The sequence below is a fragment of the Branchiostoma lanceolatum genome, chromosome 5, assembly GCF_035083965.1.
Source record: "Branchiostoma lanceolatum isolate klBraLanc5 chromosome 5, klBraLanc5.hap2, whole genome shotgun sequence".
NCBI classification, from domain to species: Eukaryota; Metazoa; Chordata; class Leptocardii; order Amphioxiformes; family Branchiostomatidae; genus Branchiostoma; species Branchiostoma lanceolatum.
This window is the reverse complement of record NC_089726.1, coordinates 23,734,538-23,756,430: the sequence shown is the minus strand read 5'-3', so window position 1 is coordinate 23,756,430 and position 21,893 is coordinate 23,734,538. Positions and strand designations below refer to the sequence as shown.

Here is a 21,893-nt window from a genome sequence, read left to right as displayed (position 1 = left end):
GTTTCTGAATAAGGCTGTAACTTTTTAGGGTCGAACATGTGTGTTTACCAATCTACTTTTTATGGATAAGTCACATTCTGTTAGTTTTGCTGCCTTTTAATTTTCAATGTTTAAATGCATCACTGTAGATCTTGACAATTTTGCGGTTGCTTAATTTTGGTGCCTTTTCATGTCCACCGCATTTTTTTTTTCAAATGTACTGCTGTACTACAAAATGACGCGCAAAAATTAATTACAGTACTTTGGGCAATGCATTTGATTCTGCTACTTAAAACACACATGGATATATGATTATTACAATCAAATCTCATCTCAACCAAAAGTATTTTTCTTAATACATACTGTACCTCTTTGCTTCAAACATGCCCTTTGTGGATGTGTTGAGTGTGATTGACATGTCGGCATGTGTCCTACACCCCCTAACCACACAGCACACAACTGGTGTCATACTTCTCTTTCCGCCGCCATCAGACCACAGGTTGAAATCAGCTGCACTTTTCAAATTATCTTTGTTGGGGAGATAGTATCCTTGTATATAAAAGAAAAGTGCAAAATATTTTCTCTTAATATTCAATGTCAAGAATATACTTCTTATTCCATCATCTGATGTAAGTTTATTTCATGTCAATGAATTGCATGATTTACATGTTGACCATGGTTATAGGCAATGAAGTTTTCAAATGTAGGCAATAAGCAGTAATTGATTTATTCTGAATTCAGTAATCTATACTACTGGTTCATCTATCATACAGCAGTTACAAAATTTAACTTTACTCCAAAACTGTAAATGATTTCAATAAAGATCATTTTTGCATTAACCTTCAGCCTGCTGAAGTTGTCATTTGGCTACAGATCCACTATTGGCTACGGGATTAGGCAGCTGGGAGAAGGTTAATCAAAAGTCCTTATAAAATGAATTTACATCTATTAGATTATGATGATATTCTAGCAGGATACAACAATACTGCAGGGAAATTCTTATCAACACACTGCAATAATCATGACTGTCATATCATAAGCCTTTCAGATCGAAAGTGGATCCATAACACTCCAAAGCAAACCTTCACTTGTTTGAACATGTTTTAGTTTTACCTGTTAGGATTTAGTTTATGTCTTGAAGAACACTGTATGAGTATTACAGGACAAAAAGTATAATTATGAAATAATATTGATGTAATTCATGTTTTATCCATCAATGTTTTGATCTGCAATGTTCATGTCTTTTTCATGCATGATTGACGTAAACGAAAAAAATGTGTAGTATATCAATTACCCACTAACAAGCATGGTTACTGCACAGTACAGTTACTATTAGTACCAGGATGACATTGGTTCTCTGCAATTATATAAAATGTTAAATTTTGCTTCATCTTTTTTTCCTGAAAAAAATCTGAGAACTTGAACACATATAAGTGGTGTGGCCTTGGACTGGATTCACAATTTATTCATTTGCTTACAAACTTGACAAAGTGCAGATTTGCAAATTGTGTAAAGATTGCCTTGGAATCTTCAATCTTGATTTTGAACTAATCAAAATGTCTTTACCAAAGGTAAAATATTGCTTGACACCGACTCTTTCCAGGCTGCATTTGATTATGCATTACTGTACACTGAGGCACATTTCGCATCATTATGGTAATCAAGTCTTGCTCTTGATGTTGAAGGCATTGTTGAAAGCTTCTTCATACTGCTCAGCAAGTTGCCTGAATGCCCGGACCACATTGTCCTCCTCAGGTCCAAGTTGTTCAAGTGCAGTGCTGAAGATAAAAAGCATGTGACAGTGCCATATGTCCAACAATGCACAGTACAACTACATACAAATACAAACTATTAAGCAGATAAAGTAGCTCATTGTTGGACTGTTTCTACAACCATGATTACACTTCAATCTTTAAGGATTTTATCATGTAGGTATTCTAATGATAACCACGCACTAATATAACAAACAAATGGAAGCATCAACACTAGACCAGAATTATCATCAATGTTGCTATATGTCCGCAAAAAGACTATAAACTCTATAATTCTAGGAAGAGCAATACTCACTAGATGGATTTGATGGTCATCTTAAAGTCCTTAAGTGCTTGAAAGGCAAAGCCTTTTCTCAGACTGAAATTTATTGCAGAGGAGATTGCATCAGTTGTGGACACTACACGTATCTAGAAGTACGTGGCCCTGAATGGCTCCCGTTGATACTTTAAACAGATTGGTAAGTCATGGATAATAAAATACATATTTTTACAAATCTTTGTACACAACCAAGTGTTTTATTCGCACCAGTTTCAGTGACTGTTTGTCACCTTCCTCAGGGCAATTCTGACTGGTTCACTTTGCACAGTAGCTATGGGTGTCACTGTTTACAGAGACAGCCCAAAAGGTTAACGAATTTACATATATACAGAGATACTATTAGTTAAATGTAGTATTTACAATGGGTTGAATACAATAAGGAGTGGATTATATAGCATAAATGTTTCCAAGAAACAATTATAATAACATGATAAATAATTGTTGCACTATGAATACTATGTACGTGAATACCCCCGAAAATAATTTCATCAGGTTGGTAGAGCATAGGATATTGGAGACTCTTTTTGCACAACCAATAAATCTCGACGCAAAAACGCCACCTACTCTGGCTACTTATAGCGGCAAGAAGCAGTAACTCCAATTAGAAGCTCTGAGGAAGGTGTCTAATAGACACCAAAATGTCAGCAGGTGAGATTCATTGGTTGTGCAAAAAGAATCTCCAATATCCTAGTACTGTACTAGTACTTTTAAACTCTTTAAAGGGAAATTTATATTCCTTACAGCCTTCCATAAGTCAACTCTAATCATACAGCCTCCTACATTTATATAATAACCAAGAAGCGAGAGGAAGCCAAACTAAAGTCTAAGAGTATACTAGACATTATGTGTTAACGTGTCACCTGTCCTTGGCCCAGTGGGGCAAAAATGCGTGTACAATAAAGTTCTTCATTCATCCACTATCATCATTACATAATCTTAAGTGACAGCTACAGTGCAAAGTGAACCAGGCAGAATCGCCATGAGCAAGGTGACAGACGGTCATCGACACAGTTGTGTACAAAGCATTTTGTTATAAATTATACTAGTTTAAGACACAAATTTGTGATTAAGTTAGATTGAGGAGAACATGTCGATTGAATGATTCAACCATATGATTATTGTTAGAAATAACAAGTTAAGAGGAAACGATCTTTAAATCATTTTGTCTCCGATAGATTTAATGCTTAAAGGTTTGTATGTTGACCATGGATTTTTACCCATTGTCTTTGATGATTGCATCATAGCTCTGGTGTTTGAAGAAGTCCAGGGCATAGGAGTTCAAGTACTGGCGACGACCGCATCGGTCATGCTTCTCAAGGGGAAAGGTAGGTGCAGAGTTCCTGTCCATGTACAGACCTTGTCGCACAGACTGCAGCATATATCAAGTTTAACATGAGTACTAGATTTGTACCACCGAGAAAAGCTTAGAGTATACCATAGTTTTTATAAGATTATAGGTATCAGCAAATAGAGCAAACAAAGGGATGTGGAATGGTGAATAAAGACATGTAATCTACAGTCAAATTAATGCATTTCAGTTTGCGGTGGTGTTATGTTCACAGGACTGGTGTTATGTTCACAGTGACCTCTTAACTGTGAGCTGAAAACCACTGCTGAAATTTTTGTTCTATCTTCTGCTGCCTACCACCTTTTCTAAAAGCTACATAATGCATACTATACATTGTATAGTTGTATACAGTATCATGTGTTGGAGGTGACTATTCTGTCCATCTGTAGCACCCCTAGCCTGGGTACCATCCTCTGTAGTAACTGCTGCCTCAATCTCTGGTTACCAAGCAAAAAGATTGAGGCAGCGGTTATTACTAACAGCAGATGGTACCCATGGCTATAGCACCCCTGCCAAGTTGCAAGAAGGTGTTTTCTGAATGGCTGTCCATAGAGACACAGGTGTTTCCATTACTGTCATTGTGACTGTGGCAGCAAACAGTCAATTATCTTTACAATGAAATGCATAATAGTACCTCAAACATGTTGTTTGACTCCTGAAGTTTGTCGTCGTTGAGGCCAGAGAGTCCAGCAAAAGCAGAAACTACACTGTAGTGAATCTGGGACTGCTGCAGTTTTGCCAGCAGTGGCTGACTACTGTCTGATGGTAAGCCACCAGTGCCTGGTGACAGGAATTCTGGGAAGAGGGAAGAACCTTTGAGCATAATGATCATACCAATAATGGCTAATTTGTAAAGTGTATACTATCAGTTAGAGTGTTCAGCCCAGAACCCAGAGATCCTGGTTTCGAATCCCGTGACATTTCTGTGTGTTATGTATTACTTTTGAGCATTTAAGTATGTTATAAGGACCACGGAATAGCTGCAACTGAGATTGTAAAGCTAACTGTTGATCCAAATGAACACAAACTCAAAACATGCCACCAATATTGTGCCCTTGGGAAAGGCATGTTACACGGCTTTCCTAACTTCACTCAGGTGTAAAAATGGGTTCCTGACTTCGGTTGGGGAGGTAGCGGTGGAAAGAGTTGGATCGGCCCCGCCTTCCAATACCGTGCCCTTAAGACACAGTGGATGCCCCTACGGCCTCAAAATGGCTATGAGACTAACCTAAAAGATTTAGACAGAGTGTATATCAATAAATATAAACCAATCAATTACATTTGATTTTTAGTTGATGGCAGCTTTGATTTTAAATTATTGTTTTTCAAATATCACCATTCCCCAATGTGATAAGAGAATCTACTAGCATTTCAAAACTCACAAGCTAACAATTCGAAATCAAAACTAATTTCATAGACGTACTCTCCAATACATTGGGCCCCACTTTGCAGTCCAAAGGATAGTTACAGTTATGGTCATCGTGTTGTTTTACCATAGCAATTATCCCAAGTTAACTTACATTTGAGTGACATTTGCATATTATCAAGTTAGTGACTTCATGTTCAACTGTTTTTTCTAGTTAGATGTACTTGTATTGATTTGTTCTGCCAGTTCATTCTAGTGACGCTGAAGAGGAATGATGGATGTCACTCAAAACGTTTGGAAGTAAATCTCCAGATTTTACTTATAACCAGTCGTAGGGCTTGAATTGTCTTTATATGACTTCAATGTAGTAAAAGTTCTAACCTATTTGGGAAGCAGGCAGGCTGGTCTCCTGACCGAGTTGAGGAGCCAGGGCCTCCGCCACGTTGCAGAGGTAGGAGTGGAACAGCCTCCGTGTCTGTTGGTTATACTCCTTGATGGATGAAGACACTACATCTGGAAGGTCTTCCAGAATCAGCTGTTTAGGGACAAAAGATTTTGTGCTATCATAAAATAGATGTTGATAGCTAAGCAGCTTAAGCCTAATCTTATAAAAAACATACAAATTATACAGAATTCATAGTCATTATACAAGTTTTATCAATGGTAAGAATCATATAACGTTCATAACATATCGTAGTACTATTCTGGGACAGCTTGTCTCTTCTTGCTTCTCATAACAAGCTGTTGGTAATGTTTTTATAGGCTAATGAAAGGACCAATTGCAAGGAAATTTAATCAAATGAGTTCCATCATGGATAAGATTAAAATGACCCTTTACCTTTGACTGGCTGAGTTCCCTCCTTCTTTGCATGCCTTTGACTGTTTCAGGAGTGTAGAAAGCTGGCAGGTACAGCCTTCCAAACAAGTTGGCCAGAATCAGCACCAACTGACGCAACACCTCATCAGAGAAGTCAGTGCTAGAACCTGGAAAGTAAAAAATAGCAAAACAAAGTAAATAACAAAGGATATCTCAAGCTACAATAAAAAAAGAGTTATTTGGAGACTCATTATTACTTAAATCAAAGCAGGGCGAGGGATTTTAATCCACAATTATCATACATTGTGTTTAGACTATGTCACTTTATGTCTCTAATTATTACATATTTCATGTCCAAATGTTCATTCAACCACAACGAAAGAACAGCATAATTTTTAAAGAAGTCACAATGACCTATCCTTAATTTTCCTACATTCCCAGATGAACAGAGAACGGTGACTTTCCTCTTAAAATTACAGAACCCAAGCGTGACTTTTTGTCTTCCTGTTTCCAACAAAGAAGTCAAACCTACCTTGTCTAGATAATTAGCCAACAAGTATTTTGAGTACAACAACATCAAACACTGTCCATTGTCACATGACTATATGTAATGTCTCCTATAGTCAGTTTCTACCAAGTGCTTACAATAAGCCTTTGAGCATGAACTTGCAAATATTTTTCAACTATAACTGACCATGTTTGGGCACACAGATCTGGTGAAAGATGCCTTTCTGGAGTAACCACACCAGGACGAAGTTGGAGGGTTCATGATAGTGCAGGTGGCTGGCCAGGCCGGCCATGCCTTGTGGGGTGCCCTCCAGGTCCAGCAGGCCCTACAGATCAACAGAAAAGAGAGGATGTATATTACTAACCCGAGTTAAACTCTGCTGCTATTTAATATAGGACATGCTGGTACCTGTAGTAAAACCTACTATAATTCAAATATTAAGTATTTGCAAAAGTACAGATTCTGAATTAAAAAACATACTGTATTCCATACATCTGTGAGCTAAAATTATAGGACTGGTCGAGTTTATAAGTACTAGATAAGTCAATTTTTTTTTAAAAATGGCATGCTTTCCTGGGCTATTTTTACTAAGTCTCATCTGATCAGCTTTCAAGCTTATTTTGGCAACTTGTCTTTCTTGTCTGCAGCTTATACTTCAAATTCATTTAAGTTCACAGTGACAAGGGGAAAATGGAGTGTTTGTGTTGGTTTTGAGTCAGCGATAGCGCTATACTGTCTCATAATAACATGCTGCTGCTGTTACAGAAATGGAAACACCAGTGCCTTTATAGGGATTCAGTCAGAAACACCTAGCCTACTGGCAACTCAGCAATCTATCGAATGTACGAAGCCTGGGTCTCTGTGTTTAATTGTGCCTGTTAGAATTTGAGCATCTTCACTTTAACAGATGCCTCCAACACATCACAGTACTGTACCATGCATAAGTATTTATCGCTTGAACAAGGGGGTAGGTGGGCAGAAGACAGAACTGAAAATGTTTCCAGTCACTGTGGTTTTCAGTCCATGCAAATCAGAGGTCACTAAAATATAAAACCACCACAAACTTAATGCGTCTTCAGTTACAGAACTGTAATAGACTTAAAGTGTGCTTAGGGCTTTTTTTGTATGCAATCCATAGTCCAATATCTTAGTTTTTCTGCAGGGCAAAGCTTGAACAAAAGCTTGACTGTCCAAACCTGCTGCATCAGGAACTGTACACTGAAGAGGAAGTGGTGCTGGAGCTGGTCATGGAAGTGGGGCTTGTCGTGAGACAGGAACGGATGCTTCAGTAGGTTGAGAGCCTGCGGACAACAGTGATACAACAGGTTTGAGTTCATTAGTGGGTTAGCGTGTAAAACTTGTTTGCAACAAGATGACAACAATATCTACATTCTAATCAAGATATAATATGAGAGGAAGGTATGACCTTTCTTAATATCACTGATTCTGACAGATCACAATTTGTACCCAGACATATTGAATTTCTGACTAAGTACATGACTTGTACAAGTCATATTTGATCACTCACGTTAGAGATTCACATCGTGCATAATTCAGGGTCTATCAAAAAAATAACATGACATTGCCATCAAAGTTTATCTGTGTTCAACTTGGCAAATAACATTATAAATAAAGTCTACATGACCTGTATGAACTTGACACAACCAACACTGGGATAAATGGTACTATTTTTGCCTGATTCCATCAGCCTTGTTCACAGGATGGACCCGTCTACTGCTACCTCTGGGACAAACCGTTAGAGAAGAGGAGGGGCGTCACAGGTTTTCTGGCACGAGCCATTGCTACAAGCATCATCATATCGCTGACCTCACGTCCTGGAAGTCGTATATATACTTTTTAGACACTGGTCCATTCCATGGACGAGGCTGAAGCAGTCAATTTGCATAAGTCCCAATTCTTCCTAGTTGGTTGTGTAAAGTTAAGTCTTCATTCATACATGACATTGTTTATTTAACAGCCAATGGATAACTTCTATGTTCTGTACCTTGTTGAAAGCATCAGTTTTGTCATCTGCCCGAGTTGTCAGTAGCATGATCCTGAGCACCAGGCTGGATGTAAGCGGGTAGTTTCCCGTCAGCCGGGGTACGTTAGCTGCGAGCAGTCTGTTGACCTTGGGTCGGGGCAACCCGAAAAATACCACATTGCCAACAGGGTCAAATCCTCTTCTGCCTGCACGTCCAGACATCTGGGAATCAAAATAACAACCTGATTAACTAAAAGCTTCATTTGGCAGAGACAAATTCGAAAAAAAGACTGTTTATTCTACTTCTGATCTAATTTGTAATCTTTGCCCCCATGCACTTATACTGGAATCATGTATCTGATAAATATCTTATTCTTATTCCCAGAGGCCGGGGTAACATTCATTGTTATATTGCACAATCATACATCAGGGTTCGGAATACTTGTTAAGGTCAGGTTGACCACTGCACAAAGAGTCAAACACTTCAGTTGCCCATCTCAGTTTCAGGTTCTCTCAGTTCCGAGGCCCTAATTTCTGTGAATGGACCAATTATGCACTGAAGTACATAATATATATACAATGTTCAGTTGGACTGTGTGGCATTGATGAACTTAGTGTAATCAAAACTTGGTGTAATCATTACAAATACTTTTTGAAAGAATAAATAGCGTATTAAGTTCCTCCCTATGGTCTCATCCTTCAATCGTCATTCAGCATTGGGCACAGAGTGTTTCGAACAATTGAGGCAGTCTTTGCCTCTAAAACTGGTAGGTAGTGCGGCTCTACCCAAGTTTGCGAATAAGTTGCACCAAACAAAGTTTGGTTGCTTGGTGAAACTGGGCGACCGGGTATTTTGAACCCTGTCTAATTATGCAAACACAAGTGACCAATGTACATCATACAGTCATGACATTGTAGTGCTTACCTGTCGGTACTCCAGGGCATCCAAAAACACAGAATCACCAGCAAACACCACAGTCTTGCAGGGCATGTGGATACCAAGTGCCAAAGTTGCAGTTGCACAAACAACCTAACATTAAATAAACAAAGTTATGAAAATGTCATGACACCTGACTTCAAATTGTTTGATATAATCATGGGACTAATCTTCATCTACCTTGGCATTTTTAAAGCCCGGATCCTGAACTAAGAGTTGTGTGACCGACAAACTTTTCAGGGGATGATGTGCAAAACAGTTACCAAGACAACACTAATAATGAAAAATCATGAACTTTTTCCAGGTAAATTTGAGGAAAAGTCACAAATTTAAAGTTTCATGGTTCTACAATGTAGCTTACTCCTTCAGACGTTATGTGGTTTGAAAGTTGGCGCGGGCCTCAAATTCAGTCCGAATATGCATGGTCTAAATAGGGTAGATAAAAAGTTCAGATTTTTAAAATAAATGTATGTAAGACTACCCTTAAGATTAATAAATAAATAGAACTGGACAAACCTTTAGATGTTTATTTCGGAACATTGTTTCCACTGCCTGCCTTTCCTTTGCATTCATCCCAGCATGGTGATATCCGATGCCTCTCCTTAGGCCTCTCTTCAGTGGATGATCGTCAGGGAGGTAGAAGATCCTCTTCTTATACTTCTCCAGTTCCTGAAAGCAGTCAAACCTTAACTCAGTGTTCAAGATCACCCTTCACACACATGAAGCTGAAATTGTCATAAGAAAGCCTGCTAAGCTATGTCTATATCAGATATCATAACAGGTGACAGCAAACAGATAAAACATTAAAAATATCGGAATCAGAAACAGGATTGGACTAATAGGAGCTATAGTGCTTCTATTTCTTTAAAAAGTACCTCAGAGCTGTGGAGACCTTCAGAAACAAAGCTGTGTTTCAAAAAGGCAAGGCGCCTGTTTGCTGAATCCTGATTCACTCGTTCAGCATCGGGCATGTCTTTAGCTTCAAGGATATTGGATGCCCTAGAAGTAGACACAAAATGGGAAGCACTATCAGGCAATGAATGAAGATATTCGCACAAAACATGATACTATCATCAAAATAATCATGCAGGGTGCCATATGCTGTAAAGTAACTTGCTCATTAGATATTTGGCTTTCAATATTACCCCTGGCCATCAAAAATGGGCATGATGATGATGAAACATGCCCCATTGATGCTGTACCCTTCAAAGGCACTTTAGACAAATATCCTCACTTTGTACCAGTAGCTTCAGTTAGGACGACCCTCAGGTAAGACGTTAAATGGAGGTCTAGATTATGAGGCTTTTGCCACACCTCGAGCACGTAAATAGAACCAACCATGCTTATCAAAAAGAGTTAAACAACCAAAACAAGAGGGATGCATTGAGGCTTTGCATTAGGTAATTTTGTATCTCACAGTTTAAAACTGATACTTACCTCTGTTCTTTGTCTCGTACACGTTTTTCCTTTTTCTCCACTTTTCTGATCATGGCCTGGTCTTTCTTGATACTTGCCTCGGTGACTCCTATGTTTTTCAATGTCTCCATTTGCATCTCTGACAGCGTTACATCCACTATGTCTACAAGGTCCTCTATCAGGCCGCGATCAAAGCTGTGAGGGTAATATGACAAAGAGGAGCTCAGTAAGTCTAAACTAGAGAAACAAAAATACTGTGAACTTATTTGAGGCCACCGTCTGACATTGAACAAACACGGGGGATCACAGAGGTTATCTGGCATTTACGACCGTTGCTGAAGTCACATGTCTTTAACATCAGGTCCCGGAAGTAGCAGTATATACGGGTCCATTTCTTGAAAAAGGCTGATGGCGTCAGCCAAACACTTGTAATGGGTGAAGTCCCAATTCTTTTAAGCGTTTGGATTTTTATAGTTCAGGCTTTATAATTTCATAATGTCATTTACGTCAGATGAACTTTCAAGCTAGAGTGAGCTTAAACATGCTTGTCCTTCGCAGGTGGATGGTGACATTTAGTAGTTCTCATTAATAGCTCACATAATTAAGCATTGAGCATTCATTAAAAGCCTACGTGAACACAAGGGCTGGAAGCTTGTCCTCTTGCTTCAACTTGTCCAGCAGTTTAACAATCTGGTCCTTCAGAAACACTCTGCTGGTGATGTCAGGTTTTAGTTCTTGAGCACAGGTGGACTGCTGCAACACCAAGCGACTGTTCAGCATTCTCAGGACACAGCCAACCTTTGAGGCAAAAGAGTATTCAGGTAACTCCGTGAATATTTCATCAGGTTGGAAACTAACTGGATCAAGGTTCTGTATTCACAACCAGGATCTAACAGGAAAACAGACTGCGTTTACAAGATACCCTGCATGAGTTGCAACAAGTTGTACATAGGGGAGACAGGGAGAACATTTGGCTGAAGACTAGAAGAACAGAGGAATGAAGGAAGCTGACACTCTGAGAAGGAAGAGAACTTACCAAATCAGCAATGATATACCACATCACGAGAACTTAATATAACTTCCTTATTCATTGCTGATGGACACTATTTATTTCAAATTTGTAAATGACACTAATATATGTTCTTGACATATGCTATAGTTTTAGCATTTTGGACCGAATATATGGCAATACTTCATGCTAAGGATGGCATTGTTGAAGCAGCAACACTTAATATATAAAAATTATATTATCTGTGGAAATTTTGGTTTCAAAATGAAATCTATAATCTTTTGTACAAAAAGGACAAAATGTAAATTCTGACATGCATTCTTAATAGTATTAAGGGATCTATGCGTCATACAGGATTTTTCTACTCTTATATGAATCAGTTTGAATAGGCTATATGATAATAACGTTAATGACCGGCCTATTCCTCGTGTCTATGGTGTCATAACCACCAAATAAAACCACTGAGTGAGCGAATTAACCCTTAATTGTTAACCAGAGATCATGGCTATTTCCTATAACTTGTAGATTTGCCCTGCAAACAGTGATGCGTTGAAAAATCAAAATATATACTGAAACGAGACTTCATGCATAAAAAAGTACCTTTTCCAGTTGATGTTCCGTAAGCCATGTTAGAAGTTCCCTCTTCAAGTCAGCCTCATATTTGCGGGCCTGTGCCTTTGTGATGAGGAGGCGATCACGGGTGGTAAAGCCACGGTAGGCATCAGCCTCAAGTGCCTTGGGAAGAAATATTGAAGATTTATCATAATTTTGAATAATACCTGGGCCGGGATAACCTTTGATAGGGTGTTCCTGACCAGCCATATTTTAGGGTATAGTATGAGCTTTGAACTTGTATTACATAAGCTTCCATTGAATGATTTGATCGAGGTCTATCTTTAAGTTATTACTTTATTATGAATAATCACAATATTGGTATTATGACTAATTCCAATATTGGTACCAAGAAAACAGTCACATACAAAAAGGTAGTGGATGCTACCTAAAATTGTTTTCTTGCGCATGTTATTACCTGGATATCTAACCTTCGTCCAAATTTTGGTACCATATACATTGTATACGTGTACCAATCATTCGGCAAACCAACCAACTTGCCTTTGAGCAACCATCTGGCTTTAGAAACCAATTTTGCTCAGTGATATGAATGGTTGCTGAGACCAGGTATGACAGTACCTTTAAGCTGTCCCTTTCTGGCCAGACTTTTGCCATCGTGTCATACAGCTGTAGAGCCTCCCTGGGTGACAGGGTCAAGTCACGTGGAAACGCTCCCTCCGGATTATCAAAGTTATCCTGGAGCTGAGGAAAAATAGCATTTAATTACAGGACAGTTTTTTGTTAAGAATACTCTTTTGAAGTTAAAGGCTTTTATTTTAGCAAATATGATCATTACTTCAAGTAACCACGAATTATTGAAAGAAGATATAGGAGAGGCCTAGCAAACACATCCTTACAGTTCAAAGCCCTAATCTGAATATGAAATACAGAAAGTCAGTTTTGAATTTCATCACTCAGATGTCAGAATGAAGATTTTATGTTGCTTGCCAGCGGCCGACAAAAAAAGAAGGTTAGGGCTGGCAGGTTTTTGCTAGGGTCAGTCGGGTAATCAGAAACACAACAATTTTATTCCTGAGCCAAAGTACCTGTTTCAGTGTCAGCACAGAGTAGGGGTGCATGGGAACGAGGCTGTCCTGAGAGTTTGAGCAGGGTAGATACACATACTTCTCCAGGTCAGAGTAGCGCTCTCCATACACCACTGATAATGGATATTTAAGATACATTTCACATCAATAAAGGTTGAGAAATATTCTATGTTTCAAACATACACAAAAAGGCTGAGCTACAAACATATCATAAATTCATTCATCACTAAAAACAAGCTTAAGCTAAAAAAATATATTATGGGCTGCCAACATTTTTTATTGCTAACAAAACAAAGCTTTCTTTTTTAACAAACTGGTCTGTCCATGGTGCTGAAATGTTGGTATTTTAGTTTGTCATAACGGATAATCCATCATATACAAGCCTATTTACAGTAATTGAATTAAAGTTCACTGTTGTGTTCTTTCTTCTGCCCGCCTACCCCCTCCAAGCGCCACATATACGTACATGTACTTAACATTGCACAGTACTATGATCTGTTTTGGAAGCACCTGTTACATAATGAAGATGCAAAAATACTACCAAGACACAATTGATTGCAGTGTTTTCTCGAATGCTTGGACAGGTTTGACTGCCAACACTACACAAAATTAAATCAAGTAAAGTAAAAGCATTAAATTTTACAGTATATTGATTGTAATTAAAGAACGTTTTTCTTGTATCAGTGACCATCCTGCATTCAAACTGACCTAACCGGACATTGTACAACTGTGGGTTGGCTTTCTTCTTCTGCTTTGCCTGACCATCCGACTGTTTTTGAAAGTCCTTTGCAGACTGTAGCCAGCTGTAAGATGGAAACATCAGTTTCTGTGTTAATATCTCTCAAATTGCCATCTTAAAATGATACAATACTGTGTCTAGGACACGGTATTGAAAGACGGAGCCCAACCCCTCTCCTTCCACCTCCTTTTACCTTCCCATACCTTCAGGTACTGATTCTTACACCTGGGTGGAGGGAGGAAAGTCAGCCTTCTCAAGAATGTCTTGAACGCCAGGATATTTCAAGACCTCAGAAATTAAAGATCATGGGATGCTTTCATTTCAGTAGATTCATTGTTTTTTAAATTTTGGTGCTACTGTCACGGTGATTGCGGGTAGTGGCGTCGTGTGGCGTAATGGATAGAACATCCGACTGTCAAACAAGGGGACCCCAGTTCAAACCCGGCCTGCCCCCAGACATGTCTGAACATGCGCCCCGACGTTGTGCCCTTGGGAAAGGCACTTAACACGACTTTCCTCACTTCACTCAGGTGTAAATGAGTACCTAGCTCATCTAGGGTTAGGGACTATCGGGGGCCAAGTGTTGCAATATTACACATATATAGAGAACAAATATTCTCTCACACTTCTGTTGAAAAAGGGGCTCACACACAGGTGTTGCAATATTACACATATATAGAGAATAAATTATTCTCTCACACTTCTGTTGAAAAAGGGTCTCACACACAGGGAGGATTTTCTCTCCAATACAAGTGTAAAAAACGGGCACAAAGGTTTTTCTCTCCCAAAATAGTGTTAAATGAAGTCCCACACGCACACAGAATTTTCTCTCCAACAAAAGTGTTGAAAAGGGGTCTCTCACACACAGAGTTTTATCGCCCATATATAAAAGCTCAACTTCTATCTCACTTTAAGACAAAAAATGGTTGACAATTACAGACACATATGCAGCGCAGAATTCTCTCCCACTCCCAGACTCAAAAATTCTCTTCCACATATACAGCGCAAAAATCTCTCCCACTTCCAGGCCATTCAAGAGAATTTCTCTCCCACATATACAGCGCAAAAAATTCTCTCCCACTTCCAGACTCTGACAGTGACGGAATCTCTAAGTCAGAGCGCGTTTTGTCCGAGAAGTGAGAGAGAGAGTTTTCGGTCTGAGAGTGGGAGAACTTTTGTTATGTGAGAGATATTCTATAAATGTAATGGCTACAATATATACCGATACACTACGCAGTATCGAGTTTTATACTACAACTATTGTTGTCACATATATATCTGAATAAGGATTACTCTCCGACATTCAAGAAAATTTCTCTCCCACATATACAGTGCAAAATTCTCTCCCACTTCCAGACTCTGAAAGTGACGGAATCTCTAAGTCAGCTGAGCGCGTTTGTCCTAGAAGTGGGAGAGCGAATTTTGTCTGAGAGTGGGAGAACTTTCGCAATGTGAGAGATATTCTACAAATGTAATGGATCCTACAATATATCGATATATACCAATACAATAAGCAGTATCAAGTTTTATACTACAGCTATTGTTGTCACAATTATATCTTTAGAAGGAATTCTCTCCGACATTCAAGAGAATTTCTCTCCCACATATACAGCGCAAAATTCTCTCCCACTTCCAGACTCTGAAAGTGACGGAATCTCTAAGTCAGAGCGCGTTTTGCCCGAGAAGTGAGAGCGAATTTTTGTCTGAGAGTGGGAGAACTTTCGTTATGTAAAGATATTTAACGAATTCAATGGATCTAAAAACATATGCTAATACAATAAGCAGCATAAAGTTTATGCTACAACTATTGTTGTCACAAATAACTTTGGAGGATTTCTCTCCGACAACTATTGTTGTCACATACATACATTTAGAAGGATTTCTCTCCGACATTCAAGAACATTTCTCTCCCATATATAGCGCAAAATTCTCTCCCACTTCCAGACTCTGGAAGTGACCGAATCTCTAAGTCAGAGCGCGTTTTGTCCGAGAAGTGGGAGAGCAAATTTTGTCTGAGAGTGGGAGAACTTTCGTGATGTGACATATTTCACAAATGTAATGGATCCTACAATATATACCAATACATTAAGCAGTATCAAGTTTTATACTACAACTATTGTTTTTACATATATATCTTTAGAAGGATTTCTCTCCGACATTCAAGTGAATTTCTCTTCCACATATACAGCGCAGAATTCTCTCCAACTTCCAGACTCTGAAAGTGACGGAATGTCTAAGTTAGAGCGCGTTTTGTCCTAGAAGTGGGAGAGCGAATTTTGCCTGAGAGTGGGAGAACTTTCGCGATGTGAGAGATATTCTATAAATTTAATGGATTCAAAACTATATACCAATACACGACGCGGTACCAGGTTTTATACTACAACTATTGTTTTCCACTTAACTTATGATATAATTCCCTTTGACATGCAAGAGAATTTCTCTCCTACATATACAGCGAAAAATTCTCTCCCACTTCCAGACTCTAAAGTGACCGAATCTCTAAGTCAGAGCGCGTTTTGTCCGAGAAGTGAGAGCGAATTTCGTCTGAGAGTGGGAGAACTTTCGTTATTTGAGAGATATTCTACAAATTTAATGGATCCTACAATATATACCAATACACTATGCAGTATCAAGTTTTATACTACAACTATTGTTTTCACACTAAACTTATGATTAAATTCTCTCCGACATTCAAGAGAATTTCTCTCCCACATATACGGCGCAAAATTCTCTCCCACTTCCAGACTCTAGAGGTGACGGAATCTCTAAGTCGGAGTGCGTTTTGTCCTAGAAGTGAGAGCGAATTTTGTCTGAGAGTTGGAGAACTTTCATGATGTAAAGATATGTAACGAATTCAATGGATCCAAAAACATATACTAATACAATAAGCAGTATAAAGTTTATGCTACAACTATTGTTGTCACAAATAACGTTGAAGGATTTCTCTCCGACAACTATTGATGTCACATACATGTCTTTAGAAGGATTTCTCTCCCATATATAGCGCAAAATTCTCTCCCACTTCCAGACTCTGAAAGTGACGGAATCTCCAAGTCAGAGCGCGTTTAGTCCTACAAGTGGGAGAGCGAATTTTGCCTGAGAGTGGGAGAACTTTCGTGATGTGACATGTTTCACAAATGTAATGGTTCCTACAATATATACCAATACAATAAGCAGTATCAAGTTTTATACTACAACAATTGTTTTCACATATATATCTTTAGAAGGATTTCTCTCCAACATTCAAGTGAATTTCTCTTCCACACATACAGCGCAAAATTCTCTCCCACTTCCAGACTCTGAAAGTGACGGAATCTCTAAGTCAGAGCGCGTTTTGTCCTAGAAGTGGGAGAGCGAATTTCGTCTGAGAGTGGGAGAACTTTCGCGATGTGACATATTTTACAAATGTAATGGATCCAAAAATATATACCAATACACTACGCAAGTATCAGGTTTTATACTACAACTATTGTTTTCACACTAAACTTATTATATAATTCTCTCCGACATTCAAGAGAATTTCTCTCCCACATATACAGCGAAAAATTCTCTCCCACTTCCAGACTCTGAAGGTGACGGAATCTCTAAGTCACAGCGCGTTTTGTCCAAAAAATGAGAGAGAAAGTTTTTAGTCTTAGAGTGGGAGAATGTTTGTGATGTGAGAGATATTCTCATATTCATGCCAGAGAATTTTAATGGTCTTTCGTCAACGACAACAAACATAATTGACTCATAACTGGTCTTCGAGTTTGATTTCTTCTTTACTATGAACACACAATCGTACTTCAAAAGTACCTCTTCTTGAAATGTGAAAAGGATGTATTTGTTTATGTTTTATCGGACCACACGCGGTCCCACCTAATTGGAAGCAGATAAGCGCATGGCGTGGCCGAGAACATTCCAGGATCTCAGCGTGCGGACGCGAAACGGGATACTTGTGGGGATGTACATTAAACCAACGATATACATATACATTGTGTATGCAGCACGTTGAATTGCCGAAATCACACTTTGACTTTAAGATTGTCTCTCATAAATAGATCTTTCTCCAACTATGAGAGAACTGGACTTTCGGCCTCTCCCCTTCATTGTCGCTTATTGTGTTTAATTCAAGTTTCTTGGTGGATCCACCTAGAAAACAAAGGGGTAGTTTCTGCACGTAGGTAGCTAGGCAGACAGGTGTTCAATTCTGATGTATGTCCAAAATATACATTTCAACATTAAAATTAGCTTGATACTAGCTTGATACTTGGTTCTAATTTTTTTCTAATCTACACAGGAAAAGTTTCCCACGGTTCCTTATCTATCGCTTTGTCATGGCTTGCTTTTGTACGTCCGTGACAAATTGGGGAATGTGGTATAGTAATCAGTCCAGTATAAGCGGTATCATCCTTCAGCAATTTTGATGTTGGCACAGATTTTCCTGACGACGATATTGTAGTATAATACTTTTTTATACTACTTATTGTATTGGTATATTTTGTAGGGTACGTTATATTTGTAGAATATCTCTCACATCACAAAAGTTCTCCCACTCTCAGACAAAATTCGCTATGTATATGTGGGAGAGAAATTCTCTTGAATGCCAGAGAGAATTTTATCATAAGTTTAGTGTGAAAACAAAAGTTGTAGTATAAAACCGGATACTGCGTAGTGTATTGGTATATATTGTAGGATCCATTAAATTTGTAGAATATCTCTCAAATCACGAAAGTTCTCCCACTCTCAGACGAAATTCGCTCTCCCACTTCTCGGACAAAACGCGCTCTGACTTAGAGATTCGGTCACTTTCAGAGTCTGGGAGTGGGAGAGAATTTTGCGCTGTATGTGTGGGAGAGAAATTCTCTTGAATGTCGGAGAGAAATCCTTTTAAAGATATATATGTGACAACAATAGTTGTAGTATAAAACTGGATAATGCTTAGTGTATTCAATTTGGTATATTCTGTAGGATCCATTAGATTCGTAAAATATCTCTCACATCACGAAAGTTCTCCCACTCTCAGACAAAATTCGCTCTCCCACTTCTAGGACAAAGCGCGCTCTGACTTAGAGATTCCGTCACTTTCAGAGTCTGGAAGTGGGAGAGAATTTTGCGCTGTATATGTGGGAGAGAAATGCTTTTAAATGTCGGAGAGAATTTTATCATAAGTTAATGTGAAAACAATAGTTGTAGTATAAAACTTGATGCTGCGTAGTGTATTGGTATATATTGTAGGATCCTTTAAATTTGTAGAATATCTCTCAAATCACGAAAGTTCTCCCACTTTCAGACATAATTCGCTCTCACTTCTCGGACAAAACGCGCTCTGACTTAGAGATTCGGTCACTTTCAGAGTCTGGAAGTGGGAGAGAATTTTGCGCTGTATATGTGGAAGAGAAATTCACTTGAATGTCGGGGAGAAATCCTTCTAAAGATACATATGTGAAAACAATAGTTGTAGTATAAAACTTGATACTGCTTATTGTATTGGTATATATTGTAGGAACCATTACATTTGTGAAACATGTCACATCACGAAAGTTCTCCCACTCTCAGACGAAATTCGCTCTCCCACTTCTCGGACAAAACGCGCTCTGACTTAGAGATTCGGTCACTTTCAGAGTCTGGGAGTGGGAGAGAATTTTGGGCTGTATGTGTGGGAGAGAAATTCTTTTGAATGTCGGAGAGAAATCCTTTTAAAGATATATATGTGACAACAATAGTTGTAGTATAAAACTGGAAAATGCTTAGTGTATTCAATTTGGTATATTCTGTAGGATCCATTAGATTCGTAAAATATCTCTCACATCACAAAAGTTCTCCCACTCTCAGACAAAATTCGCTCTCCCACTTCTAGGACAAAGCGCGCTCTGACTTAGAGATTCCGTCACTTTCAGAGTCTGGAAGTGGGAGAGAATTTTGCGCTGTATATGTGGGAGAGAAATGCTCTTAAATGTCGGAGAGAATTTTATCATAAGTTAATGTGAAAACAATAGTTGTAGTATAGAACTTGATGCTGCGTAGTGTATTGGTATATATTGTAGGATCCATTACATTTGTAAAATATCTCTCAAATCACGAAAGTTCTCCCACTTTCAGACAAAATTCGCTCTCACTTCTCGGACAAAACGCGCTCTGACTTAGAGATTCGGTCACTTTCAGAGTCTGGAAGTTGGAGAGAATTTTGCGCTGTATATGTGGAAGAGAAATTCACTTGAATGTCGGAGAGAAATCCTTCTAAAGATGCATATGTGAAAACAATAGTTGAAGTATAAAACTTGATACTGCTTATTGTATTGGTATATATTGTAGGATCCATTACATTTGTGAAATATGTCACATCACGAAAGTTCTCCCACTCTCAGACAAAATTCGCTCTCCCACTTCTCGGACAAAACGCGCTCTGACTTAGAGATTCGGTCACTTTCAGAGTCTGGAAGTGGGAGAGAATTTTGCGCTGTATATGTGGGAGAGAAATTCTCTTGAATGTCGGAGAGAAATTCTTTTAAAGATATATATGTGACAACAATAGTTGTAGTATAAAACTGGATAATGCTTAGTGTATTCAATTTGGTATATTCTGTAGGATCCATTAGATTTGTAAAATATCTCTCACATCACAGAAGTTCTCCCACTCTCAGACAAAATTCGCTCTCCCACTTCTCGGACAAAACGCGCTCTGACTTAGAGATTCCGTCACTTTCAGGGTCTGGAAGTGGGAGAGAATTTTGCGCTGTATATGTGGGAGAGAAATTCTCTTGAATGTCGGAGAGAAATCCTTTTAAAGATATATATGTGACAACAATAGTTGTAGTATAAAACTGGATAATGCTTAGTGTATTCAATTTGGTATATTCTGTAGGATCCATTAGATTTGTAAAATATCTCTCACATGACAAAAGTTCTCCAACTCTCAGACAAAATTCGCTCCCATTTCTAGGACAAAGCGCGCTCTGACTTAGAGATTCCGTCACTTTCAGAGTCTGGAAGTGGGAGAGAATTTTGCGCTGTATATGTGGGAGAGAAATTCACTTGAATGTCGGAGAGAAATCCTCCTTAAGATACATATGTGAAAACAATAGTTGTAGTATAAAACTTGATACTGCTTATTGTATTGGTATATATTGTAGGATCCATTACATTTGTGAAATATGTCACATCACGAAAGTTCTCCCACTCTCAGACAAAATTCGCTCTCCCACTTGTAGGACAAAACGCGCTCTGACTTAGAGATTCCGTCACTTCCAGAGTCTGGAAGTGGGAGAGAATTTTGCGCTATATATGGGAGAGAAATTTTCTTCAATGTCGGAGAGAAATCCTTCTAAAGACATGTATGTGACAACAATAGTTGTTGGAGAGTAATCCTCCAAAGTTATTTGTGACAACAATAGTTGTAGCATAAACTTTATACTGCTTAGTGTATTAGCATATGTTTTTAGATCCATTGAATTCGTTAAATATCTTTGCATAATGAAAGTTCTCCCACTCTCAGACAAAATTCGCTCTCACTTCTAGGACCAAACGCACTCCGACTTAGAGATTCCGTCAATTTCAGAGTCTGGAAGTGGGAGAGAATTTTGCGCTGTATATGTGGGAGAGAAATTCTCTTGAATACCAGAGAGAATTTTATCATAAGTTTAGTGTAAAAACAAAAGTTGTAGTATAAAACCGGATACTGCGTAGTGTATTGGTATATATTGTAGGATCCATTAAATTTGTAGAATATCTCTCAAATCACGAAAGTTCTCCCACTCTCAGACGAAATTCGCTCTCCCGCTTCTCGGACAAAACGCGCTCTGACTTAGAGATTCGGTCACTTTCAGAGTCTGGAAGTGGGAGAGAATTTTGCGCTGTATGTGTGGGAGAGAAATTCTCTAGAATGTCGGAGAGAAATCCTTGTAAAGATATACATGTGACAACAATCGTTGTAGTATAAACCGGATACTGCTTAGTGCATTGGTATATTTTGTAGGATCCATTAGATTCGTAAAATATCTTTCACATTACAAAAGTTCTCCCACTCTGAGACAAAATTCGCTCTCCCACTTCTAAGACAAAA

The 21,893-nt window shown here is 38.6% G+C and overlaps 1 protein-coding gene across 4 annotated transcripts in view; it reads right to left on the bottom strand.

Moving 5' to 3' along the window:
* Positions 1-599: 599 nt before the first annotated feature.
* LOC136435780 (probable ATP-dependent RNA helicase DDX60) overlaps positions 600-21,893 on the bottom strand; it is a 49,801-nt gene continuing 28,507 nt past the window's right edge. For all 4 annotated transcript variants that reach the window (XM_066429505.1, XM_066429507.1, XM_066429506.1 and 1 more), the window contains 18 exons: positions 13,822-13,916; positions 13,114-13,226; positions 12,647-12,769; positions 12,056-12,190; positions 11,078-11,244; positions 10,468-10,641; positions 9,906-10,029; positions 9,547-9,699; positions 9,019-9,123; positions 8,115-8,315; positions 7,306-7,410; positions 6,296-6,434; positions 5,623-5,768; positions 5,166-5,319; positions 4,053-4,213; positions 3,288-3,439; positions 2,047-2,109; positions 600-1,757 (listed from right to left, as the gene is read on the bottom strand). In XM_066429505.1, coding sequence (XP_066285602.1) covers positions 1,640-1,757; positions 2,047-2,109; positions 3,288-3,439; positions 4,053-4,213; positions 5,166-5,319; positions 5,623-5,768; positions 6,296-6,434; positions 7,306-7,410; positions 8,115-8,315; positions 9,019-9,123; positions 9,547-9,699; positions 9,906-10,029; positions 10,468-10,641; positions 11,078-11,244; positions 12,056-12,190; positions 12,647-12,769; positions 13,114-13,226; positions 13,822-13,916 — 2,428 coding nt within the window. In that variant the 3' untranslated portion in view covers positions 600-1,639. The remainder of the gene's footprint in view (positions 1,758-2,046; positions 2,110-3,287; positions 3,440-4,052; positions 4,214-5,165; positions 5,320-5,622; positions 5,769-6,295; positions 6,435-7,305; positions 7,411-8,114; positions 8,316-9,018; positions 9,124-9,546; positions 9,700-9,905; positions 10,030-10,467; positions 10,642-11,077; positions 11,245-12,055; positions 12,191-12,646; positions 12,770-13,113; positions 13,227-13,821; positions 13,917-21,893) is intronic.